The sequence below is a fragment of the Haliotis asinina genome, chromosome 5 (genome assembly GCF_037392515.1).
Source record: "Haliotis asinina isolate JCU_RB_2024 chromosome 5, JCU_Hal_asi_v2, whole genome shotgun sequence".
Taxonomy (NCBI): Eukaryota; Metazoa; Mollusca; class Gastropoda; order Lepetellida; family Haliotidae; genus Haliotis; species Haliotis asinina.
Window position 1 is genome coordinate 61,697,563 of NC_090284.1, and position 24,379 is coordinate 61,721,941.

The window sequence follows — 24,379 nt, forward strand, 5'->3', positions numbered from 1 at the left end:
GCAGAAGCAGGTTGAATCTTTCCGTCAGACTGAACCATCATATGTATTTTTAAAAGTAATATGAATTCTTATGAAACATGGTTATTGAAAAGGTTGCAACATGTTTTATGTGTGCATATTAATGATAAACTGAATTTTTGCATTGACACGACAACTGTCATCATTGAGCAATGCATTCCTGGATCTATACTAACATGGAGCGTTAGCCCAGCTTCATTGCTAATCAAAATGGGATCTGCTCCTGATCTTGTGTTTATTGTCAAACCATGTCCAACAGATGATATACATCTTATTGATTGTCTGGGATTGGCATTGTCTGAAATAGTTTAAGGACTGGTATGATATTTTTGTCATGGAGAATGATGGTTATGTTGATGCCATCACCACAGTGCAGTAACATTTGAAAGCAAGATCTGTTTGATTTGCAGGTTCTGACAGCTCAGTTATTTTGGTTTTTTTATACAATATCTATGTTTTGGTGCAGAAATATAATTCTTATACTAACCAACTATATATATCTGTTTTGGTGCTGACAAACACTCATATATTTATATTCTCATCAAATGATATGGAGAATTAACTGCAGCTTTGTGCAAACAGTATTTTCGTATAATCAGAATCATATTTATTTTGGGTGAAACAACTTTTGCTTTGGCTCTTATCAAATTAAATTTTGAATGGTTGTATTGGTCTTACATTTATAGTATTATGAGGAAAGAAATCTATTATATAGTTGCATTTTGTTGTTTGCTTTTGTTCGATAGTTCATTGGAAGCAAGTTGATAGTGTATGCATGCTTGTCTCACTTTTGAGACATGTAAACCATCAGCTAGTACACACTGGTTATGAAGAAAAAAACCATTTCTTTTAAGTTTTTGTGACTTGGTTAAAATCTCACGTCTATCTATGCTTTTTCTTGTATTTTGGTTTAGTTTGTATCAAAACACCGAGTAGATGAAAGGTGTACAGTGTTTAATGTAAAGGGGAAATGTTACTTTCAGATTTGAATGGTCAGTATTAATTGATGGTATTTACCTTTTTGTGTTTACCGGCTACATGTATCACATGACATTTTCCTCTGTTACTTTAAGTGCAATTATATATGATTTGTGATACTTTTGTGTTATGATTGTGTAAGATTATGTCTGTCAAGATATTTCAGCTTCATTGTTGTGTATTTAACAGGTTGTGGAAAGTATTTTCAGCTAGCAAAGTTGTAAATAATCTTTTATGTCAGTATGTCTTGTTCAAGTTCCTCTGAGTAACAGTTATATTAAGCTGTGTACGATTTTGACCTAGCCAGAGCTGATAGTGTCCCATATTTTCTTTACTGCTTATATCTCAGTATAAAACATATGGCCATTAACAATATTTTAGAATCAACAACATTTCGCTGACTATGACATTATGTTTTTGTAAAGATGAAATAATGTCATGTTGTAATAGCATATTATATTGAATTCCTTGCAATGATTAGCCCACAAATGATAATATGCTGGTGAAAAACATTCCAGTGTGCAAAAAACATGCCTTTACAAAACATATCCAATAACATACAGATTCCTGGAGGCAAGTGCCTTATATTATACCTGATATCAGCAAGTCAGAAAATACTACTTTCCTATTTGTCATTATATGAGATGTCATGTTGTATGTAGTGAGCAGTACAAATTTTTAGAAGCTTGTATTATAGTTTACATTCTGTTCCCACAGTGGTTACTTGCCATATCTTCCTACGTAAAGTCTGTTCTAATATGACCCTTTCATGGTGCGAGTGTTCAAGACTCGTGATTGGAGGCAATCAGATTTAGTAGTGCAATCAGCGACCTTGTTTCAAAAGTGATTGTTCGCAAGTTCTCGGTAATTTCCGGATGCATCATGGAAACTAGAACCTCTTCCCGAGTGCGATACTCAATTGTTTCTTCTAGACAGAACTCAGTCATGTCATGTTTGTTTCTCCACATTGCTTGCATTTGTCAAGTTGAATCTAGGTCGATGTAACACGTGTTCTGATTGGACAGAAAAAAGGGAGATAAATCTGCTGCCATTTTTTACCGCTAGGGTATTTTATGAGAACTGCGAAATATGGCTGTATTAGAACAGAGGTTCGTAGGAAGATATGACAAGTAACCTCTGTGGGAAGAGAATGTATAGTTTACTGATCAAGTTCCTTTAGTTTCAGTCATGCTTAATAAGTGACATACTTATCAAGTTCATTGTGTTCATGTCAAACTTTTTAAGTTTTATCACTTATCCAGTTCTTAGTGTTTATGTCATGCAATATGAGTACCATTCATCTGATTCCTCACATTAATGAAAAGCTTTATGAATTACGGCATTGGGAACTTCAACACAAGCCCACTTGCACAAAGTGACCTTAGCTCTGTGATGATCGTAACTACCATACTCTAACACAGACTTACAAGAGATGTAGTGCTAAGATAGCTTTGTGCATGTGGTCCCGGTCTGTTTTGTTTAAGAATATAAATTTCATTACTTGCCTGAGTTCCTCATAGTTTCTTTGACAATCATTTAGGGAAATCTGTATCAAGTTTATGCGTGTATCTTAAATATTAGTAGGGAGTGTACTCCATACACTTTGATTTACTGTGGCCAGTAGTGTAAACTATTGTCAGATTGTGAAATATTTACATTTCGTGTTTCTTTTCTATACCATAGTTCTATATGTTCAGATGAAATCCAATATACAAGATATTGATATTAACATATTCTATTTGTTTTATATCTCTTGCCAGTTAGATACATATATGTCCATACATATTATTGTATGTATTCCCTGCAAATCTCTGGTTTTATGTTGTCTTTTGTTTGGGGATATATTCTTGTTGATTTGTTTTTTTGTTGCTTTGAAAGAGGATTACTTTAGCAAGCACTCCATGACAAAGATACTACCTGCCTTTGCTTTTTATGTGTACTAAGCCATACATTCAGACACAATGTGACTTGCATGCACATGCCTAGAGCCACACACACAGGCACACAATGTTTAAATACTTTAGTATATGGTACAAGCTTATGAATTATCTTTGAAGTACATTTAGTATGATTTCCAGTTCTTACAGTATTTGGCTGTGTAATTACAATAAGCATTACTATGACTTATGTAACATATTTCCTTTAATAAGCGACCTGTCTGTAATAAGTGGCAGGGGTAAAGGAGCGGTTTAAGAAAAAAGTGCCGGGCCTCTATGAGTGCCAGATCTCTAATAAGTGCCAGGTATGTTTTTTAAACATGTATTCTCCCTTGATCCAAAATAAGATTTATTAACTAATGATTCCTAACACATTGATGCCCTGGCACTTATTAGAAGAAGTAGAATATATACTGAATATGTGTACCTGCAGTGTGGCATCGATGCCATATTGTATTTCCATCAAGATGACAGTTCCAAAAACAAAATCGAAGAAGGTGTTCAGTGAGAAGACTCAGTTCAGTCAGACCATATAAAATACAGGGAAAAGAAAGTATGCACCATTTTTAGTGTTATTGTGACTGTTTGCAGCCAGTCAAAAGTTTGATAACTTAAGTGTTTTTTATGTCAGCTGTAATCTTCAGCATATACTTCCGTTTATGGACAGTTGAGGTGATGAAAACGAGGAAGAAACTGACATTCCATAGTACACATGGTGATATAACAGAAAGGAGGTGTGAGTTTTGTGCATAATTGGACGCTTATACTTGCTCAAGTGTGTGAAGGGGCCTTTGTGTTACTGCTGACAGCAATAACTTTTACATTTGTTCTGTTTTTCCTTGAACATGTTATGAAATGTATTCCATATGTTCTGATAGTTTAATGAAAAATGAATTGAATCTTTCTTAATAAGAAAAATAAAGCTATTAATACTTTATTTGAATTATGTTTTGTTTTTTTTCTCAGTGAGTGAACAATGCTTGTGACATCATTACAGTCCTTATAACTTTTGATTGAAGAAGAAAAGTATTGGAATATTTATTGAAGGAAATTACTTTCAAAATCATCCTGGTTATAAGTAATATTACTAACAGCAGGGGCACTATGGAAGCTGAGTTCCCTCATCGCCCTGAAGGCCCTGGTTCGATTCCTTCACATGAATACACCATACTCACAGCACTGACAAATTTGCAAAATGCAAATTTGTGGTGATTCAACATGTTTTTAAATAGTTGCCTCAACAGAATATGAAATAATGGTGATTCAGTAATTAATTTACACCTATATTGGTGGTACATTATGTAAGAACACATGTATTACCCTTGCTATTGCTTAACAAATACACAAGTGTTTCCTGTTTGGTGTTGGATGCTGAATTGTGAGAATATTTTTCTAGTGATCTATGTACTGCATGAATAGTTCATGTGCTAGATGTGTGGAGAATATATCAGTGTATTTTGAGTCCATTTTGAACAAATGTACAGATTTGAGGACTCATAAACACTCAGGATGTCATTTGGGGAAGGTGAACTATAAGAGATACTGCAGGTGTGGAATTGACACTGGTTCCCAATTGCACAGATCAATGCTCATGCTGTTGATCACTGGATTGTCTAGTACAAACTTGTCAATTTACAGATCACCATATAGCTGGAATAGTGCTGAGTGTGACCTAAAACTAATCTTATTCGTTCAGGACCGAATCCAGGATTTTGGAGAAGGGTAGGGTGCACATAAATCAAGAAGTCCAAAGGTTAGGGAAATATATTACTAGGAGAATTGTAACATTGTAGTGAACAACTATATATTCAGATGAGGGCACATGGGTAGCCTAGTGGTTAAAGCATTCGCTGGCTTCAATTCATCACATGGGTATAATATGTGAAGCCCATTTCTAGTGTCCCCTGACATGATATTGCTGGAATACTGCTCAAAGCAACATACAACCATAATCACTCACTCAGACGACTGTCTGTGTATTTTATTCCTTTATTCAACTTCAGTGCAATAACCCATGGGTAATATATGTGAAATGTAGATGTGTCACTGTGATAAATTACAAATCCCTGTAAAGCTTGTTATAGTTTCTTATGTTCTGAAATTAGAATAGGCATAGTGACTGATAACAGATTATATCAAACAGTATAAGCAGTAAACTACTTCACATCTGGGAGAGGTTATATGTGAAGACGCTAAAGGTTGTATGTATAGACTCCCTGGTCACATTATTGAAATCAAAGTGTATTGGATCAAGTGGTGGGGAGCATAAACGCCAGGGAAGTCATGACAGTAATACATGGTTCAACCTGTTGATAGAAGTAGTGGATGATTCAAGACTGTGTGACCTAGAGCTGTCTGGCCACATGTTGCCATGATATATGCAGTAGGTAGGCAGCTGTCACATATCAGCATTACTGGTTAGTCTGTCTACCCACCAGTATCACAGCTGGTGGATACGCTTCCAAGCTAGGAATACACAGTGTGGGCGCCTTTGTTAAACACACCCCTGCCCTGATCGAAATTACTTTCGGATGGGCTTGATGTATTGTGTGCAGGATTTAAGATCGAATTTTCAGGATGTTATCTGGGACTTAAACCGCTTCCTATTAATTCAATGCACTGCGTTACTACAACAGTAGGTATACTGGGTGCAGAGCCTTTTTGGATTTTGAACAGTTACAGGATTTAGCACCATTGTACGCGGAACGCAACTGAATTCTTACTGTATCCGATTCAACATTTTAAAGGAAATCTGGTATACGTATAAACAGGGAGCCTATATAGAGATTGTAGATTTATCCCCGCTGAGACTAATGCTAAAAAGCGGATGGAATTTGCGGAAAGCCGTCCTCTGTTTTGTTGCTGTTGGATATGCTTCTCTTGGATTTTTTTATTCCGACTGAAAGGGCATTTGATCACGAATGTATTAAGCGTTATCATTAAGCGTTCGGGATAGGACGAACGATTCATAAAATGTGTGAACAACAGGTTGTGTGTTCTTTTGAAGAGTGTTACTGTACTTGAATATCCCATAAGTAACGTTCTTGTCGATGCACACTATGTTCATGGGTCCCGGTTTCCAGTTATCGTGACGCATGTCAACCAACCAGGTGACAGGTGAGACCTGAACCGTCCAGATGTGTACCTAATCGTGTAGAATCCACACCATCATCTCCTTAGTATAGTGGATTACCTCGATAAGGGTAGGTCAGTATGCATGCTACCATTTAAACTGCATAATGGTATAACGTGGGCAAGTACTGTACATGGGCATCGCTATGTAAGTGAAAACCTCTTAACCATTACCTCGCTGGCCATACACCTGCAAAAAGACAAGAATACTGAGAAGTCCGCCATCCCGTGTTCCATAACAACGATGGTCAAGCCAGGTGATTCGAGTTCAGTACTTACGCCGAAGATCCACGTTCGATGTACGAAGCTAGTTGCTGGAATACTGCGTAATGTGGCGTAAATGCTCTCACACTTCATCAAATAAAGGTTTAATATACGTGTGTTGTACTGAACCCCCACCTCATAATTTACACATCGTACCCTGTTGGGATTCCGGGGCAGGTTACATCCTTCAATGGTCGTCGGCTATCACACATTCTCAATGTAAGTGCACAATTGCAAATTTGATTTTCGAAAAAATAGAAATTTGGAATAACAGGTTGTAATTAAGTTACATGGTGAGGAGGTGTTTATGGCTGATCAGCCAATACTGGCATTATTTTAGGCCTTCAAACAAAAACTAGATCAATGGAACAACTATTGATATACACACCAACGATTAGGTAACAGGTGATAATAGTTCATTATCTGCAACTTGCGGTACTGTCCACATGCAGCCATGGTATAGTTGCGGTACTGCCCATTGATAATGATGAAAGCTTCATATAACAGTTTACTCCTGCGATATCTGATGTAACTAAATACATAACCTAAAAGTATCAGCTTAAACAGATTCCATTCGGTGTGAAAAGCAGAATAATAATGAACACTATGTAAACTATGGATCTCTGACAATCAATGATGACACCAGGTGTTTGTGAAGGTTAAACATGCCCTGCGCCGTGGGTAGCCCCCTTCATCTAAATACTAGACAAACGGGCAAAGGGTTTATAAAATAATAATAAAAATACTAACGTAAAAAATAAAAAAAAAGCAATCGACGTTTCCAATAAAAACTATACGTTTGGGATGCTGCTGGAGCAATGTACAGAATATATGAAGTGACAGATCATGAATTATCTGGAGCAGCGTCTTTTTGTATTTGTGTGCTGATGATCATTCACAGCAACAAATATCCCCCACAACATTCACTACCCTAAAAATTTAATTCAGTTTAGAAATCTAATGGTGACTGACAAGTCACAGAATATGTCCGAATCTTCAGTTCAATGAGGAATTCTATACTAATCCACCTTTCAGTCTTTTCTCATCAGCATAGTTCTGTTTTCGTCCACACTTGAACAACACTAGCGACACCATTATCACCAACACTAAGAGTGCTGCAAAACATCCAACAAGGCCTGAAATAACCAGTTTTTGGCTGCTTGAGGGCCCAGTCGGATCCGATTTAGCCATGTCTGGTGGTACGTAGTCTGGATCTGTGTAGTCTGGCACAAACCCAAAAGCCGTAGTGGCATAGTTAGAGTTATCTCCCATGTTTCCAACGTCATCGATTGCCCTGATGGAGAACACAAAACTCGCATTGGTCAGAGGTGGCACGTCCATTTTCAGTTTGAACACTTCCCGGGACCCAGCTGGCTTGGGGTTTCCTAGATCTCCAAACAGAACCTCCTTTTGGGAGACTAAACTGACGGTGGCGTGGTTGTTGATCATGTCGTCCGCATTTGGAGCTAAAAGAATCTGGTAACGCTGGGCTGAAATTAAATGTGAAACATGACAACACATCCTAAGAATGAAGCAGACTATAGTTTCCTCTGTAATAATGTTATTAATACACGAAGATATTACAAAATGAGTAACAACGTTCAGGATCTGTAATTCATGCTGTATAATTTTGTTTGGCATCTGAAATTCTGCTCATCTGGGCTCGTCAGACATGAAGGGTGAAGAGTGATTATTGGCCAATGGATGAATGTCAGTAACTCTATATGAATGTCATCGAACAATGTCATACATGTAAAATATATTTTTATAATCGCATTGTGACTGCCCAGTCAGAGGTAACAGTCCCGTTGAGAGACGTGTCGAGTAAAGACACGCATTTTATACAGTCAAACTTTATTACATTAATTCTAATATTAATTCGTATGAAGTAGAGTGTACTTGCATATAGATTATACCAGAATATCTATGTAGTCTTAATCACAAACCAAAAAACTCATTTCAGCATTTGTTTACAGTGAACTAGAGGCACGTAAATCATCAATGTTACATACCTGTATAGTAATCGATATCATCCCCCGGCGCCGTCCACGACAACACTACAGTGCCTGCTCGGTGTGACGTCTTCATGACCTTGAGGTCTGTTATCCTGACCGGAGGAAGGTCATCACGTTTAAGCATTGCCGCGTCGAATGGCATAAAGGATTTGGTTAGGTTGGGGTGGCTGACAACAAATGCTCCTCCAGGTGTTACCCGATTGATATGAGAAGGCATAGGGTACAAGAAGACAGACCTCCGGACAATGCGTTCTGAATAACAAAACGCATCATCTGTTATCATACCAGGCAGCACCTTCAAAACTGACCATATTCTGTCGTTAAATATGTTGTTCTGTGAGTGAGTGAGTGAATATAGTTTTAAGCAGCACTCAGCAATATTCCAGCTATATAGCGGCAATCTGTAAGTAGTCGAGTCGGGACCAGGAAATCCAGTGATCAACAGCATGAGCGTCGATACGATTGAGAACCGATGATATATGTCTGCAAAGTCAGCGAGCGTGACCACTCGATCCAGTTAGTTGCCTCTCATGACAAGCATGAGTTACCTAAGGCCAATGTTCTAAAACGCTAAGGCACAATATCTGATTATTTTCAAATATTGTTTTTAAAGGGAAGTGAACCATATATTGTGAACACCAAATGTAAATATACAAAAGACAATAAAAGATGCGTTTTTAGTAGGAGCTGTTTTAGGGAGGCGAACAGTCAATATATGGCCTGTATTTTCAGACTGACTTATGTCCTTTGAAGTAGCTGATGATGCATTTTGCAAGTGAACACCATTTCTCCCCAGCGCATCTTCAGTGATGCCAATCGGCATGTTAGGATACTGGCCTGAGTGAGTATCGTCCTCCAGTAGGAAACCATGGCCATCTGTGTTGGAAGGATGTTGGTATGTCTTGACGGTGCCCTTTCCGGTTACTTCTATACGAACACTGTATCGACCGTTTCCGGAAAACTTAGTAAAATATCGTGAATATACTCCATCGTCTTTAGTTATATCAGCGCCTGGAATGCAAGTTTGTGCTTTAAATATGGAGTGAGTGAGTGAGTTAATTCTTAACGTCACATCGGCAATATCTCAGCCATATCGTGTCGAGAACATTCAACGATGAAAAAGAGCATATATAAATCATAAAAACCCGTCAACGAAGGACAGTAAAACAACTAGAATATCACCATTTCAATTAAAACTAGCATGGAAAGTTAAAACTAATAGCACTATTTAGACAATACAATATAAAAACAGACTATAGATCGCCAACAACAGAAGGTAGATCACCACACTAGGAACCATGGGGACTTACAGTACCTTTGCTACCTGCATGGTCCCTAGTTGGATTTACACCATCCCTTCAGCTGCTGGCGATTGTATGAAAAGTTAGCCGAAATTAAAAGAACACAAATGCTACGATTAAAATCCTGGTAGACTTAAATTTACTGTGAATGTTTGTGGACTTACGTACCCTCTCAGGAGGACAATAATTTTACAATACTTCAACCCCCTTTGAGGGTACAGCCACCAACAATTCAAGTTACTAATTCAAACTACCAATCATTAAAATGCATCTATTTACACAACATAATTTTCAAAATTCCAACAAAAAATCAATTTCTTTTAAAAAACCAATGATTAAATGACAACTAACAGTGCTAAAAAGGTCCTTGATAGTTCTGACATTGAAAAAATTATCCCTTGTGATGGAGAATTCAACACAGTCAAGCAGAATATGCTTGACCGTGACTCTCTCATCACAAGGGATACAAAACGGAGGATCCTCACCTTTTAAAAGGTATGCATGAGTGTATCTTGTATGGCCAATACGACATCGTCGCAAAATGACTTCTTCAAATCTGGACTGACAACCCAAGTATGTATAACCAATGTAGGGTTTTATTTCATGTAGTTTATTTATACCTACTTGGGTGTCCCACTTCTTCTGCATCAGATCACGAGTATAAGCTCTAATGCTAGCTTTGTAGTCAGAATAAGGAATACGAAGTGGTGTCACAGATTTGTTAAGTTCTGCCTTAGCAGCAAGATCGGCCATTGCGTTACCGGAAATGCCAACGTGGCTGGGTAACCAACAGAAGACGATGTCGTATTGGCCAGTAGCAAGATCATTATATAATTCAATGATTTCTATTAAAAGTGGATGTTTACAAGAAAGATTTTTAATAGCCTGAAGGCAAGAAAGAGAGTCGGAATAGATTATATATTGTTTATGTTTATGGCGTCTTTGAATATATTTAAGAGCTGTTAATATGGCGTTAGCCTCAGCGGTAAAAATAGAACTGTTGTCTGGTAATCTAGAAGATATTGTTCTGGATCCAATGACAGAGGCACAAGCTACTGCGCCACCGTCCTTGGACCCATCTGTAAATAAGGATTTATAACTGCTATATTTATGTTTCAATTCATTATATTCTTGTTTATACTGTAATTCATTAGTTTCTGATTTTTTAAACTTTGTCAGTGTTAGGTCCACTTGGGGCCTAACCAACTGCCAAGGAGGAGAAGAGAGAAGACGGGAAGGAGCTATATTTTCCAGCTCAATGCCGGCAGCAAGAAATGGTTTAATTCTTAAACCAAGAGGCGGTACAAGCGAAGATTTCATATTGTACAAGTCCTCACACAGAGTACTGAAAACACAGTTATATGCAGGGTTTGACTCACTGGAATATACTTTTGTTACATACTGTAAAGCTAATTTGATACGTCGCTGCTCAAGAGATGGCTCATCGGCCTCAACGTACAGGCTGTCAACAGGTGAAGTTCGAAAGGAGCCAAGACAAAGTCTTAGACCTTGATGGTGAACAGAATCTAAAAGTTTCAGGTTGCTTTTACAGGCTCCACCATATACAATGGAGCCATAATCAAGTTTTCGCCGGATCAGTGATCGATAAAGTTGCAGGAGGGTAGCTTGGTCCCCTCCCCATTTAGAATTTGAAACGACTTTCAACAAGTCAAGTGCCTTCAGGCATTTAGTTTTGAGGGATTTGATATGTGGTAGAAACGTTAAATGTGAGTCAAAAATTAATCCCAAGAACTTGGCCTCCTTTACAACTTTGATGGGAGTGCCATCTAGAGATAGTTCTGGGTTCTTATGTGGCTTATATGTTCTGCAAAAATGTATACAATTAGTTTTGGACTTCGAAAATTTGAAGCCGTTTTCAAGACACCATTTATTTATTTTGTTTAAACACAACTGCAGTTGCCGTTCAATAGTATGCATATTTTTACCTCGGCAAGAAATATTAAAATCATCCACGAAAAGCGATCCATCAATTGAATCGTTTAAAACTTTTGATAAACTGTTGATCTTGATGCTAAAAAGAGTGACAGATAAAATACTGCCTTGTGGAACACCCTGATCCTGATTGTAATGATCAGACAGGGTAGAACCCACACGGACCTGGAATTGTCTGTCATTTAAAACGTTGGCAATAAATTGAGGCAAACGACCTCGCAAATCAAAGTCATGTAAATCCCTCAAAATACCATGTTTCCAGGTTGTGTCATATGCTTTTTCAAGATCAAAAAAGATAGACACAGCATGTTGTTTATTAATTAGTGCGTTTTTAACAAATGATTCCAGTCGCACTAAGTGATCGACAGTACTTCTGTTTTTACGGAAACCACACTGTATATCTGTGATAAGATTATTTGTTTCCAAGTACCAAACAAGTCGATTATTTATCATGCGTTCCATGGTCTTGCAAACACAGCTAGTTAGTGAAATAGGTCGATAATTGGACGGATCCGTATGATCACGTCCAGGTTTAGGTATTGGTACTACTATGGCGTCACGCCATGACGGAGGAAAGTTACCTGATGTCCAAATATCATCAAAAATATTGAGAAGCGTTTCTAGGCAGGATTCTGGTAAGTGCTTCAGGAGTTGATAATGTATGTCATCAGCTCCTGTAGCAGTGTCATGAGCTTGATCAAGAGCAGTATGGAGTTCATGAATAGAAACCGTTTCATTATAATCTTCCCCATTATCAGAACTGAAATTAATAGTTTTCTTTTCTTGTTGTTTTTGATATTGCTGAAATTTAGGTACATAATTTGAAGAGGAAGAGTGTTTAACAAGGGTTTCACCCAGTTTATTAGCAATATCTGATTTATCAGTAAGCAATTGATCTCCATGTTTAAGATGATGGACAGTAGATTTAGTACCTTTACCTTTGATTTTCTGGACCATGTTCCATACCTTGGACATGGGTGTCCGAGAATTTATTTTGGATACATAATTTTGCCAAGATTGGCGTTTGTTCTGTTTAAAAGTGCGCCGTGCTTTAGCATTTAAAATCTTAAATTTATTTAAATTATGCACCATAGGATGGCGACGGAAATAATGTTCTGCTTTTTTCCGTGCGTTCCTAGCTTGTTTGCACTCATTGAACCATGATTTTCTTATGTGTGGAACTGCAGAGGACTTTGGTATACACTCATCAGCTATGGAATTCAGTTCATCAGAAAAAGATTTGATAGCATCAGGAACGTCAATAAAACGTTCGGGTTTAAGTTTTTCAGCACACAGTGTTTCATATAAAGCCCAGTTAGCCTTTTTAAAATTCCGCCTTGATGATGGAGGAACATCAGATGGAGTTACAGCTTTTAATATAGTAGGAAAATGGTCACTTCCACATAGGTCATCGTGGACTGACCATTCGAATTCATTTAATAGTTCGGAATTTGTCAATGACAAGTCGAGAGCAGAATACGTCCCTGTACCAGGATGTAAATATGTGTTGGAACCATCATTATAAATACATAAGTCCTTGTCAGAACAAAAGTCCTCCAACAATTTGAGAGCATAGCGTAAACGCCACGTGTAAGTTTATTCTCACTGCAACAGCCTGCATATTAGTATTAAGTGAAACAGGGCTTTGAATAACGTTTTGTCTGACTAAAACGGAAGACCCGCCAGTAGCTCTATCACCCGGAGGTGAAAAAGAATGATATGCATTAAAATGACGAAGGTCAAACGTATCTGTTTGCTTTAAATATGTCTCTTGGAGACATATCGCTGAGGGTGTGAAATCTTGGACTAATAGCTGTAATTCATGTAAATTAGTCCTCAGTCCTCTGCAGTTCCACTGTACAATATTATTGGAATAAACTATCTTTTGGGGGGATATTGGGGATCTACCCCGCACTCTTTTGGAGGGCGACAAGCTATGTGCCCTAGAATGGACGTTTTCAGAAATGTCCATGTCTTCAAGAGACCCGTATGTATTAAACAACTGAACTTTATTTTGTGACCCCTTGGGAGCTCTGCCACTTTGTTGTTTTGAAACATCAGGCTTAGGCTTAGATTTACCTTTAGCAGTTTGTTGTCTATCAGTTGTAGATTGAGACTCAGTGCGTGACTGCGAAGATGATTTATGATCAGAAGAAGACTTTGATGTTCCAGGAAGTGATTCTTCAGTCTGTGATGACATAGCTGGATATAGAAGTTGTGGATAGTCACTGTTGACCCAAGTCAAGGTAGTTTGGCAGCTTGTAGATGACTTTGTGATTTTAGAGCTGCGCACAGATGATGCGTTTGCTACTGTAGCATAACTTTCTGGAAGATCAGATCTCTTCACCAGTTTTTTCGCTTCAGAAAAAGAGATGTTTTGGGTATACTTCATTCTGTTTATTTCCATTTGCTCTCTCCATATTGGACACTGTTTCGATGAAGATGAATGGTCACCTGAGCAGTTGGTGCATTTTTTAAAATCACTGTCACAATCTTCTGTTGTGTGTGCTTTCTCACCACAGTGAGCGCACACAACAGACAATGTGCAAGTATTTACGCCATGCCCATACTTTTGGCACTTGAAGCATCTCAGTGGATTTGGAATGTACGTTTCCACTTTGAGTTGACAGTAACCAGCCTTTATTGATGTGGGAGCAGTCGGAGTAGAAAAAGAGAACAAATATGTGTTTGTTTGTTGGATCTCATTGTTTTTCCGGGTAGTGAAACGTTTTACATATAGCACACCTTGTTCCTTCATTTCTGAGGCAATATCAATCTCCAGCATATCAGCAAAAAGGCAGTCTCGGTCTCTCACTATGCCTTTGCTGGTGTTAAGTGTTCGGTGGGCAGAGACTGATATGGGAATGCCGACAAAAGATTTAGCTGACAGGAGATTAGTTGCTTGTTGTCTCTTACTGCATTCAATGAGAAGAGACCCTGAACGCAAACGTCTAACGTTTTTAACATCTCCTGCTATGCCTTGTATGCCTTTTGAAATGGCAAAAGGGTTCAGCTTCAGGGGTGTCTTGTCAACGGTCTCAAGTACTATGAAACGTGGCCAATGGTCAATAGATGTGGAGGGTCTGAGTTCATTAATATCAGGTTCTGTGTCAAGAGGACGTTTTTTCTTGGTGACAGGGGTTTCGTAAGCCATGGCTAGTGCTTTAAGGTTCATCATCCGAGCTCCCCACCCACCACGGAGTATCACAAGGACAATGCTAATAACAAGTGTGTCTCCAACTTGTAGCACCAAGGATACTCGGATGATATACTCCAGCAGAAGAGTTATAAATAACAAATCCACCAGATTGGCCCATGAGCCACCGCCTTCTGGGCATAAGACTCTAGGCAAAGTTCAAAACATCAGTGTGAAAAATCGTGAACATTTGATATAAACAAATGTACCAAGTCCAAAAGTAAAACATTTGCAAATTAAATGTGTGTAATGACATACAAGTCCATACACAGGGCTTGGCGTGACCAGCCGATTGATAGAATCGGGCCGATTCTACCACCCGTCTAGGTGAAGTAAGGGCCAAAGTGGTGTGTTGAGCAGCAGGAACACGGTTCAGGCTCCTACTGCCCTCAACCACCAGACTACCGTCCTCCACCGACACGGGACGCAACCCACGGCAAACAGGTTGCCCAATTCGGTCACTCCTTGCGACCAGCAATGGGGTGCTATGGACCTAGTTGACCCGGGTCCACACGGGGGTTTGAACGGCTCTTGGCGTGACCCAGCACCCACCACGAGGAGGTGGCCGTTCACGGGTGCCTTTAAATATGGATATGCATTGATTTATTGCCTAATTTAGATTTCTTTAGACGGATATAGAAAAGTGATACTGTGAGCCACAGCCTACCATCACACGCTGTGAACCATTCCACCGAACCTGACAACTATAATCAGTATTATACATCATCATCATCAAAGTTTCCTGGGGACCTGTTGCAACTCGGAATCCCAACGGTGTCGCGAGTAAGGTAAACTAAACTTATAAACCTCCAGTCACGTCAGTCTGTAGTGCTCGCGAGGCAGTATTTCTAGGCATATCCCGATACCCATCCATGAGGGGGCATTACTTTATTATCGTCCTTAACACGAGATATTAATTCAATATTGTCCCTCTGCCACGGGATTTTATTTCAGTATTGTCCCTCTGTCCCCGAACTTTCAATTGTTACTTGTTTTGAAGATTGATATGACTTTGTCTCTACATCTACGGCATTTCCCTCTGGGAAAAAAGCCTTACTTTTTCGGCGTGCTTCATCCTATACTTTTTCGATTTCATACCAGTAGGATTACAGTGAATGGCCTTATCAAATGCCTAATGTAACAAACCAAAATATAACCCCTACCTGCGCCATTGTCCAAAAGCTGGACAACGTAAGGCGTTGCAAAAGGCCTATTAACGACTGCTTGTACTCTCAGTCCAGTTACAGGATGTACAGATTTTTTCACGTCAGCGTACAGGATAACCTGTGTTGGCCAGCTGGTGTTGCTGGACGTGATCGACGTCTCCACTCTGATGGGTGTCCTCTTGGGATCAACAGGTCTGGACACAACCATGATGGATACCTTCTGATAGTCGGAGTCTCTGTTGATAATCGAATACTTCCACCGACCACTCTGGGAAAAGAGTGAATGGTTGAACGGGTGTGACGTTATCATAGTTCAAATTCGTATGGTGATATCTGATTCCTTATGTCCCGTCGCTGGAACCCAATCATCATTTCCGAAACTGATACAAATTTACTCAAACCCGAATTCGAAATTAAACAAAACTGTTTAAATTGGTTCTAGCATCCCATTTACGCTTCAAAGTAGTTCTCTGTACGACCAATAGGTGTGCTTTGTAGAATTTGATCGTTATTTCAAATGAATGCCGTGCTTTGACATGAGGCCATAAGGCAACACAATGGCGTCCAATGTGATCGCACATATTGTCGACAATCAGAGACCTGGCCATACGGGCAATACAACGGCTGTCGTCATGTCCTTGATCAAATGTAGGTCAGACAGAGTGTCGGATATTAACACAGACATTCGTCGAGAAGATAGAAACTATCGACAATTTTATCCAACATTATTCTTCCAATATGTTCATGTAATAACCAGCAAAATTGCCTTGAGTGTGAAAAGATGTGTCGATTCTTTGCAGAGAGATTAGTTAATTGATTCATGACGTCAATATGTTCAGCAACGCACTGTGAAACAATGTCGTGGGGCTATATACTAACAGATAAAGCTTCATATATATGAGTACAACAAGCAATGTCGTTCAGTGAGCATTGCATCTTTCTGCTGGTCGCTTTCTTTGCACTTCAAACTCAAAGGTACCATCTATACATTAACTTTCATAGCTTACGTTTTCTACGTCAGCAGCAGTGGTTATTTGTGATAATTGCGATAATTGATAATTCAGTGATACTGTACAATGTCCCGTAACTTGATGTCCTTTCGCTTACCTCAGCAATTTCAGGAATGGCAACTTTTATAGTCTTGAATTCTTGATCACACGAGTACTCGGGATATAGTTTGTTGTATATCCTCCCAGTTGGTGACGTAATGGTGACGTCAGGCTCACTTTCTATGTACGTCATAAAGAAATGTGTGTCTCTGCCGATGTCAACGTCAACATTAATCGAACCCGAAATATTACCGCCTTTTACCAAGCCAGCGGCTCTGCTCAGCAACTGTAAATGGTGGAAAGTGTACATTTATTGCTTTCGCTTCATGTCTATGTGAGGTTAACCTTAAACTGTGATTGAACCAATTATTACTAGCTCCAGAAAATATCGTTGGACATTTCCAAATTAATAAATTAATAATATTTCTTTATAGTTCCTTCATGTTACCTGGACAGCGTTGTCGTTTCTGTCGTGCCTGAAGGTGGTGTAGATGTCAAAGACGGCGTCGCCAAGAGAGGTAGAACCAGCCTGGTTGCTGTCGTAGTAGAACTTGCCCCCTGGCGGACATAAAGGTCGACTAGAACTCCAAGTTGTTGTTTTTCAAACATACGGACGTGCTCTTAGATAATCAGTTCAGTGAAACTGAACCGTTCAAGCCTTAGGCAAAATCATGTTTATGTCCATAAAATTGTCACCTGTGTCTGTTGCGGAGCTGGCAAAGTTGTCATCGGGGTTGGAGCTGAATGCCATGATACTGACAATTGCACCTGCCTGCTTGACTTCCGGTAGAACGTCCTTCAGGAAAGGGGGCACCGTCTCTACACCGTCGGTCAACACCACTATAACAGACCCACTAGCGTTCCCGCCGTTGTCCTTCAGCATCTACCAGGGGTACAGTTCACAAAATAGAAACACAGAAAGCTAAAGAAAGCTATGTATTGTGACCTTACACAACATAAGAAGGTATACGGTGGCAACTAGGAAACTGTTCAATGTGACTACAGTCTATTTTCTATTACAATCACAACAAGACTTCTTGAAAATGGCCTAAGTAGTACCTTCCTCAGCTTTCTCTAGCGTTGTTATTTACAGCAAGCAGGCGATGAACTTTGAAACTGAAATTGCCGTTTTCATCATCCTCAGCATTTCTCGAGATGCATTTAAAGAACACACAGTTGATGTATAGCTGGTTCTATCAGCGCATTTGTCCATCTATCCAACCAATACATTACAAAGGGACTGACACACTGGACTGAATATATTATGACATTAGAAATACAATATGCAGCTGATCTAATCTGAAAGCACATTCAACTCTAAGTGGATGTGTTTGGTGACTGAGACATAATTATGTCCACGGTCTTCTGGTCGAACAAGGAAATACAAATTATATGTTATTAATACTTCAAGAACATAATCTGAGAAATGGATTAACTGTGAAATGACAACATAACTTACCTTAAGCGCTGTCCTGACCCCCATACCGATGCTGGTGCCCCCAAGGGCAGACCGTGGTAGGGATCGTTTCAGGTCTTGTCTTGCTGTGCTGTTCAGTATCGGCGTCATGGGACTGATGATGTCAGCTCTGCTGCCGAAGGAGACTATGCCGACGTCAGCGTCACTGTCAACGCCGTTCATGATGAAATTGGATGCCGTCTGCCGTAGTCGGGTAAGCTTGTCATCATTCTTTGAGAACAAAATGTAAAATTTGATAACGTGAAAACGTATACTGAGGGAAACAAATAAGGGAACACCACTTCATGGCAGTGTTACTTTATTTATACTGCATTTCTTTAATAAAACTATCCGCGATTTAGTACAGAAAACACGCGTCTCAGCTCTAGACGCACGACCACCCATATTCCATTCATATGACAGTGGTCTGTACATAACAGAGTTTGGACAATCTGGTTTGCAGCAGCATGAGCATCGATTTCGCAATTGAGATTCGATGACATGTGTCAACCAGGTCAGCGAACTGACCACCCGATCCCGTTAGTCACCTCATACGACAAGCAGGTGTTACTAAAGATCAATCCTAATTGGGATCTTCAAGGGGTAAGCTTATCTAAAGCATCCGCCCTAGTTAAAGTCTTAATATACAGATGAAGTGATTCCGATGTTGCATTAATTCCCTCTAATTCACGCATGCGTAAAAGCCTATTACAAATATTAGAGTGGTCAGAATCTGTGGCTGTTTTGTCGTCGTGTCCAGATGACGCCAGTGCTGTTCACGGTGTTCACGGCCAAGTGATCAAAGCGTTTGTTTGACTGAAGAATCGCTCAATTCCCCACGCAATTTCTGGTGTTCCCCGCGGCGAATTTGCTGGAATATTGCTAAAAGCGCCTTAAACCTAAACTGACTCATTTGTAACTATCACCAAACATAGATTTGTACTTTCTTTAGTAGTTTGAGACATTACCATCATGCTGCCTGACGTGTCCAACACGAGCGCCACACGTCTCTTTGTGGTTGCTTTGACGATCATAATGTTGGGCGTGGTATTTATCCCGTCTCTTGGGGGATTTTTCCCCCCCTTGAAATCATCCGTCTCTGAGATGACCGCCCACGTGCTGCGTTGACCACACATCCTGTTGTGTTTGTTTGGGGCCTCCCTATTGTGAACCTTGGTGGGGCTACTTTGGTCATCGTCACAGAAGTCCACGATCTGCATAACAGTTGGACAGTCATCAGGGCAATATCAACCTCGGACATTAGGTATTTGCTGGGCTATTCCGCAACGGTTAAGTGGTATTTGTTATAAATCTAAAATATATTGCAAAAATGTGTTTTGTAATATCCCTGTAAGTTGTCACACTAACATTGATTGTGAAGATAGCTTGAAAACAGGCGTCTAACATCTGTTGGTAAGAGAACTCAGAGGCACATACTTATTCGTCACAAAATGATTCAAGGACTTTATTTTTCCTTACATACCCATTTAAACTCAAGATAGCAATACCGTGAATTTGCACCCCGATATTCGTATTGCGCTGCTACCCGATCTACTATTTCTAATGTTCGGCGTAGCTCGGATGCCTCCGAGTTATTAGTCATGTTTATTAAATGGAAGTTGTTATTCTGTTCTGTTTCTTTCGTGATCACTACCTGGCACATGGCTGGTTCAGGAATGCAAACTCACGTATATCTGAGTGATGCGTCCTTTGCGCGGAGTGATACTCAGGTCACGATAAGCACAATGCAGAATTTTCAGTTGGCGTTTACAGATAGATGTCGTGAAAAGGGTATGTCATAAACAGAAAAACAACGTGTTCTTCAAACTCGTATGCTGTTCTATATTGTGTATTCTCATATCAGCTTATACAACTGACGTTCACATTTTACAATTCTTAACACGTTTTGCTTTCCTTTCATACAGTTTTATGGAATGATAGTAATAATAAACAGTCCGTGATTCAAAATAATTACAAAGCTAAAGCTTACCGAACGGATGAACACTCTATCCATGATTGAAGAAACACTTTTAGTTCTGCGATAATCTGGTCTGTAAGCACAGTCATCAGGGAAACGGCCAGTGTGAGGGTCAAGGTCGCGACAGAAGACAAGTGTGCCGTTGGGATATCGTATATATATCTGACCGTAGATCTCGATGTTGCAACGCACGGCCTCCATCTTACCAGTCGATGGAGAAAAATAGAACTTCTGCTCTCCTAGCTGTGGATACTCGTCAAACACACCCCACCGGAAGTGGGCCCATTCGTGAACGAGAACCTTTTCTGTAACCATGACAATGAAATGGTAGATGGTAATGTGAAGAAAAAAGTAATAAAACACAAAAGTCTTTGGAAATGATGGCTATTGAATTTTAATGTAATAAAGTGTTCCAGACAGATTCCAGCACACCCATAAATGGCTGGGTCGCCATGACGCTAATAACGCTTGAATGTTGACTTGTTGAGTTCCCCTCCCGAATAGTACCCGAGTAATACCATAACACACATTGACATCGGCAGAGAATTATTGATTCTCTATATAAGCTCTTAAGTCACGAAATACGTATTTGGTTGCAGTATTGCTTATCACCGGTTGAAACGAGAGGAATTATATAGCAAAAGGCATATTTGTTCACGATATATATGCCTGTATAACCGTATCAGTGGCTAGTAAATTGTACGAAATCCATTGATTTTGTTGTTCTTGCTTTGCTTTTGGAATATTACGAAAACAGCGAAAACCAGGTGGTTACATCATTCACACTTCATACCAAAGAGGCAAATGCTGAATCAGTGAAGCCCATTCCAGTTGTCGCACCTGTGATACTGATGGCGTCGTAAAATTGTTCTCACTCACCTCTTGGTCCATACTGTCTAACTGCTGAAGAGCTCGTCATGAATGACTCCGTTAGGTATACCCTGATGCCGGACTTTCCACACCCACTGTATGTCCGGCTGTAGGGGTCGCTGCCGTACCGACTGTTAGCCTTCTCGATAACAACGTCGGCGTTTGTGTACACTTCGGATGTGGCGTCGCTGTAGGTTCCCGTCCATGTCGACGGCACAAGGATGGTAACCTCTTTGAAGTACGCGCGTTTACGTGTTGCCGTGTACATGAAGGCTGAGGACTTCGTTATCATGTCCTACCAAAACAATTTAGCTTCAGTGGCATGTAGGTAAGTATTAACATATCAGCAGAAATATATCGGTACATCACTACAAGTCAAATGTATATTATTGGTGTGACTGTTTTGGAGCAACAGGGTGATTCGAGTTGGTGCATGACTGTCTGACTGGCTGGTAGGGTGAGGAGTTTGACTAAACGCCGCTTTGAGCAGTATGTCACTACCTGCCATCCGAACGAGGAGAATGTCTTAAGTCTTCCGTAAAACCCGCTAGTGTTAACAAACCAAGAATATCTCTCATGGCAAATACGGATTCGAACTTTGAAGGATGGCGCCATCAACGTATAGCATCAATAGCGTCAGTGGCAATAAATGCTTGTGGTCACAGTATTGATGAGTGAGTGAGTGAGTTTAATTTTACGCTGCACTCAGCAATATCACAGCTATATGGAGGCGGACTGTAAATTATGGAGTCTGGACCAGACAATACAGTGATCAACATCATGAGCATCGACCTGCAGCTGGGAACCGATGATATGTGTCAACCAAGCCAGCGAGCCTGACCACCCGATACCGTTAGTTGCCCCTTCCGACAAGCATAGTCGTAGCAAGCATTTGTTGCTGAAGGCCTTTTCTATCCCGGAACTTCACGGGTCGACAGTATTGATGAAGCGCTGGCAGTGTAATCGTGTTACGGATCTGACATCGGATAAAGGTGCAGGAAAATTGAGTATTTGATAAAGCATTAAGTTATTTCTTCTCTTCTTATTTTAATACTATTACGCGGGATCCCAATGATGCAAAATGTGTAAAACACTGGATTATGTAATGGTTTAAATTCATATTTCAGAATCCCATTCAGTTAAAGAGATTTTGCTTAACAGATGAGTGGATCCGCAGTACCAGCCAGGAAAGCAATCCTTCTAGAAGTATTTTCGATTCTGAGAACGGTCGACCATTTTTCTCTAACAAAGTTATGTTTTTTTCTTTTTCGTTTGATGGGAAATTACACTCTATTTTCAAATACGAATTTGATCAGCTTGCGAGGCTTATATGCATACTGTGTTGGTTAACAAGTTTATAAGTACGCATGTAAACAGTGGCCTGGAGTCAAGCCGAGAAACCTAAGTAGTATATACATGGAGAACGTGTACAGTAACGACTTTCACACTAGATTACTTAATGAACATACACTATGAAAGCTATGCATTGTCATCTTTATGATTATCGCTATCAGCTAAGCGTGACGTTATCTATAATGACAGCTTCATATCAAAACAGAGAGTTGTCGGATGACGCATTAGCTCAATTCAGATGTGCCTAAGGCTGCATAAACATAACTAAATGTTTCTCGGGCACATTTTTTTCAAAAGTGACGAGGGCGGTAGGACTTCTGTAATTTTTTATGGAAAAAAAAGTAACGAGGGGGGAACACATTTTTATTTTTTGTGTCTCAAAAATACAGCTTGGAATGTTTAGCACGTGTTAATGAGTTGTAGATTCAGTCACACCCGTTCTCACAGACATTCACCCTTATAGTGGACAAATGGATGATCGGGACGCGTCAAGGTCAAATTAACAATACTGACAGTAAATCATGTACGTCGAATAAAATTGATATATGCTAGCATTCGCGTACACGTTTGAGACCGAGCGAGTTCGTTCAAAAACAATGTTGTAACAGGATTATACTGTTCTTAAGTCATCCATAGCCACTTGTTACCAGTGATGATTGTTCATGTTCCGTATTCTGAACAAGCAATGCAACTGCGACGGGCCATAGTTATTCTTTATTCTTTGTAGTGAGTGAGTTTGGTTTTATGCAGTATTCCAGCAATATCTCGGTCTGAGACCATACGGGATTTCACACATATGTAGAGGAATCGAACCTAGGTCTTCAGCGCGACGAATCAATTTTGTAACAACTTGGCTACCCAATCGCCCGATTAAGACAGAAAGAAAACTGTAAAGACCATGGTAACATTAAAAATAATTACCTATGATCTTCGCAGCAATTCGTTATATGAAAATAGACATATCTCTGTGCAGTCCATTCGTGTGTGAAAAATTTGCGAAACAGTTCAGTAAATACCACAGTGGCTGAATAAATGAGAATAGTAATACTATCCATATTATGTCATGACATGCTGACATCATTCATCACATCACCTTGATAGCGTCCAGCAGCTGTTGGCTCTCTGTGACGTCTTGGTGGATAGCAAACAAAACCTTGGTATATCCATTGTTCTCTAGCTTTATAGCTGTAGGACGGGTTATCGCTCGAGTCTGCTTCACGAATAGGTACACCAGCAGCAGGAATATCGATAGTACACGCGGTTCCATCGCAATGTAACCACTTCTTCACATTATGTCGCAATAGAAAAAATTGGTCCTTTGTTTTTTCTGTGGTGGAGAGCTTCCGAAGACAACCGGTGTATTGTATATTTACGTTGTCCACCAGAGCGGTTTTATCAGTGTCGATACGATCAAAGTTCTGCTGATGACGGTGTTAGATGGATATACTACACCGACAGGATTAAATGTCACATCATATGATAACACTTATCATGATAAAGGTGATGTACTTCGTTGCGGGATACAACACATCGCATACCATCACTTGTGTTGAAGGTGACAGGCCGTGCTCAGGACATCACACTATCAGTGTCACTGTTTAGGATTGATGACATTTTCAAACAAAGAATCAGTTCGAATGAAGAATTCATTTAAGAAAGATACATTGCGATTGCGCAACCCACTATCACCCTACCCTACCCGGATACCCATTA

General features: G+C 39.7%; 1 protein-coding gene across 1 annotated transcript; it reads right to left on the reverse strand.

Moving 5' to 3' along the window:
* Window positions 1–6,417: 6,417 nt before the first annotated feature.
* On the reverse strand, window positions 6,418–24,132 carry LOC137284997 (calcium-activated chloride channel regulator 1-like). Its single transcript, XM_067817101.1, has 12 exons — window positions 23,760–24,132; window positions 21,323–21,608; window positions 20,456–20,748; window positions 19,434–19,679; window positions 18,469–18,696; window positions 17,706–17,892; window positions 17,458–17,567; window positions 17,068–17,295; window positions 15,958–16,228; window positions 9,182–9,355; window positions 8,342–8,596; window positions 6,418–7,819 (listed from the first exon to the last, which is right to left on the reverse strand). Exons 1-12 carry the CDS (start codon window positions 23,931–23,933, stop codon window positions 7,344–7,346), a joined length of 2,928 nt encoding a protein of 975 aa, XP_067673202.1. The 5' UTR covers window positions 23,934–24,132; the 3' UTR covers window positions 6,418–7,343.
* Window positions 24,133–24,379: the final 247 nt, after the last annotated feature.

What these genes read in the sequence shown, in the direction of transcription:
- LOC137284997 (XM_067817101.1), bottom strand. Translation starts at nt 23,933, where the DNA reads ATGGAACCGCGTGTACTATCGATATTCCTGCTGCTGGTGTACCTATTC. An exon ending in TAGACAGTATGGACCAAGAG is followed by an intron (nt 20,749 to 21,322) that starts GTGAGTGAGAAC and finishes TCATGGTTACAG; the next exon opens with AAAAGGTTCTCGTTCACGAA. An exon ending in GCTTTTGGACAATGGCGCAG is followed by an intron (nt 9,356 to 15,957) that starts GTAGGGGTTATA and finishes CTTGCATTCCAG; the next exon opens with GCGCTGATATAACTAAAGAC.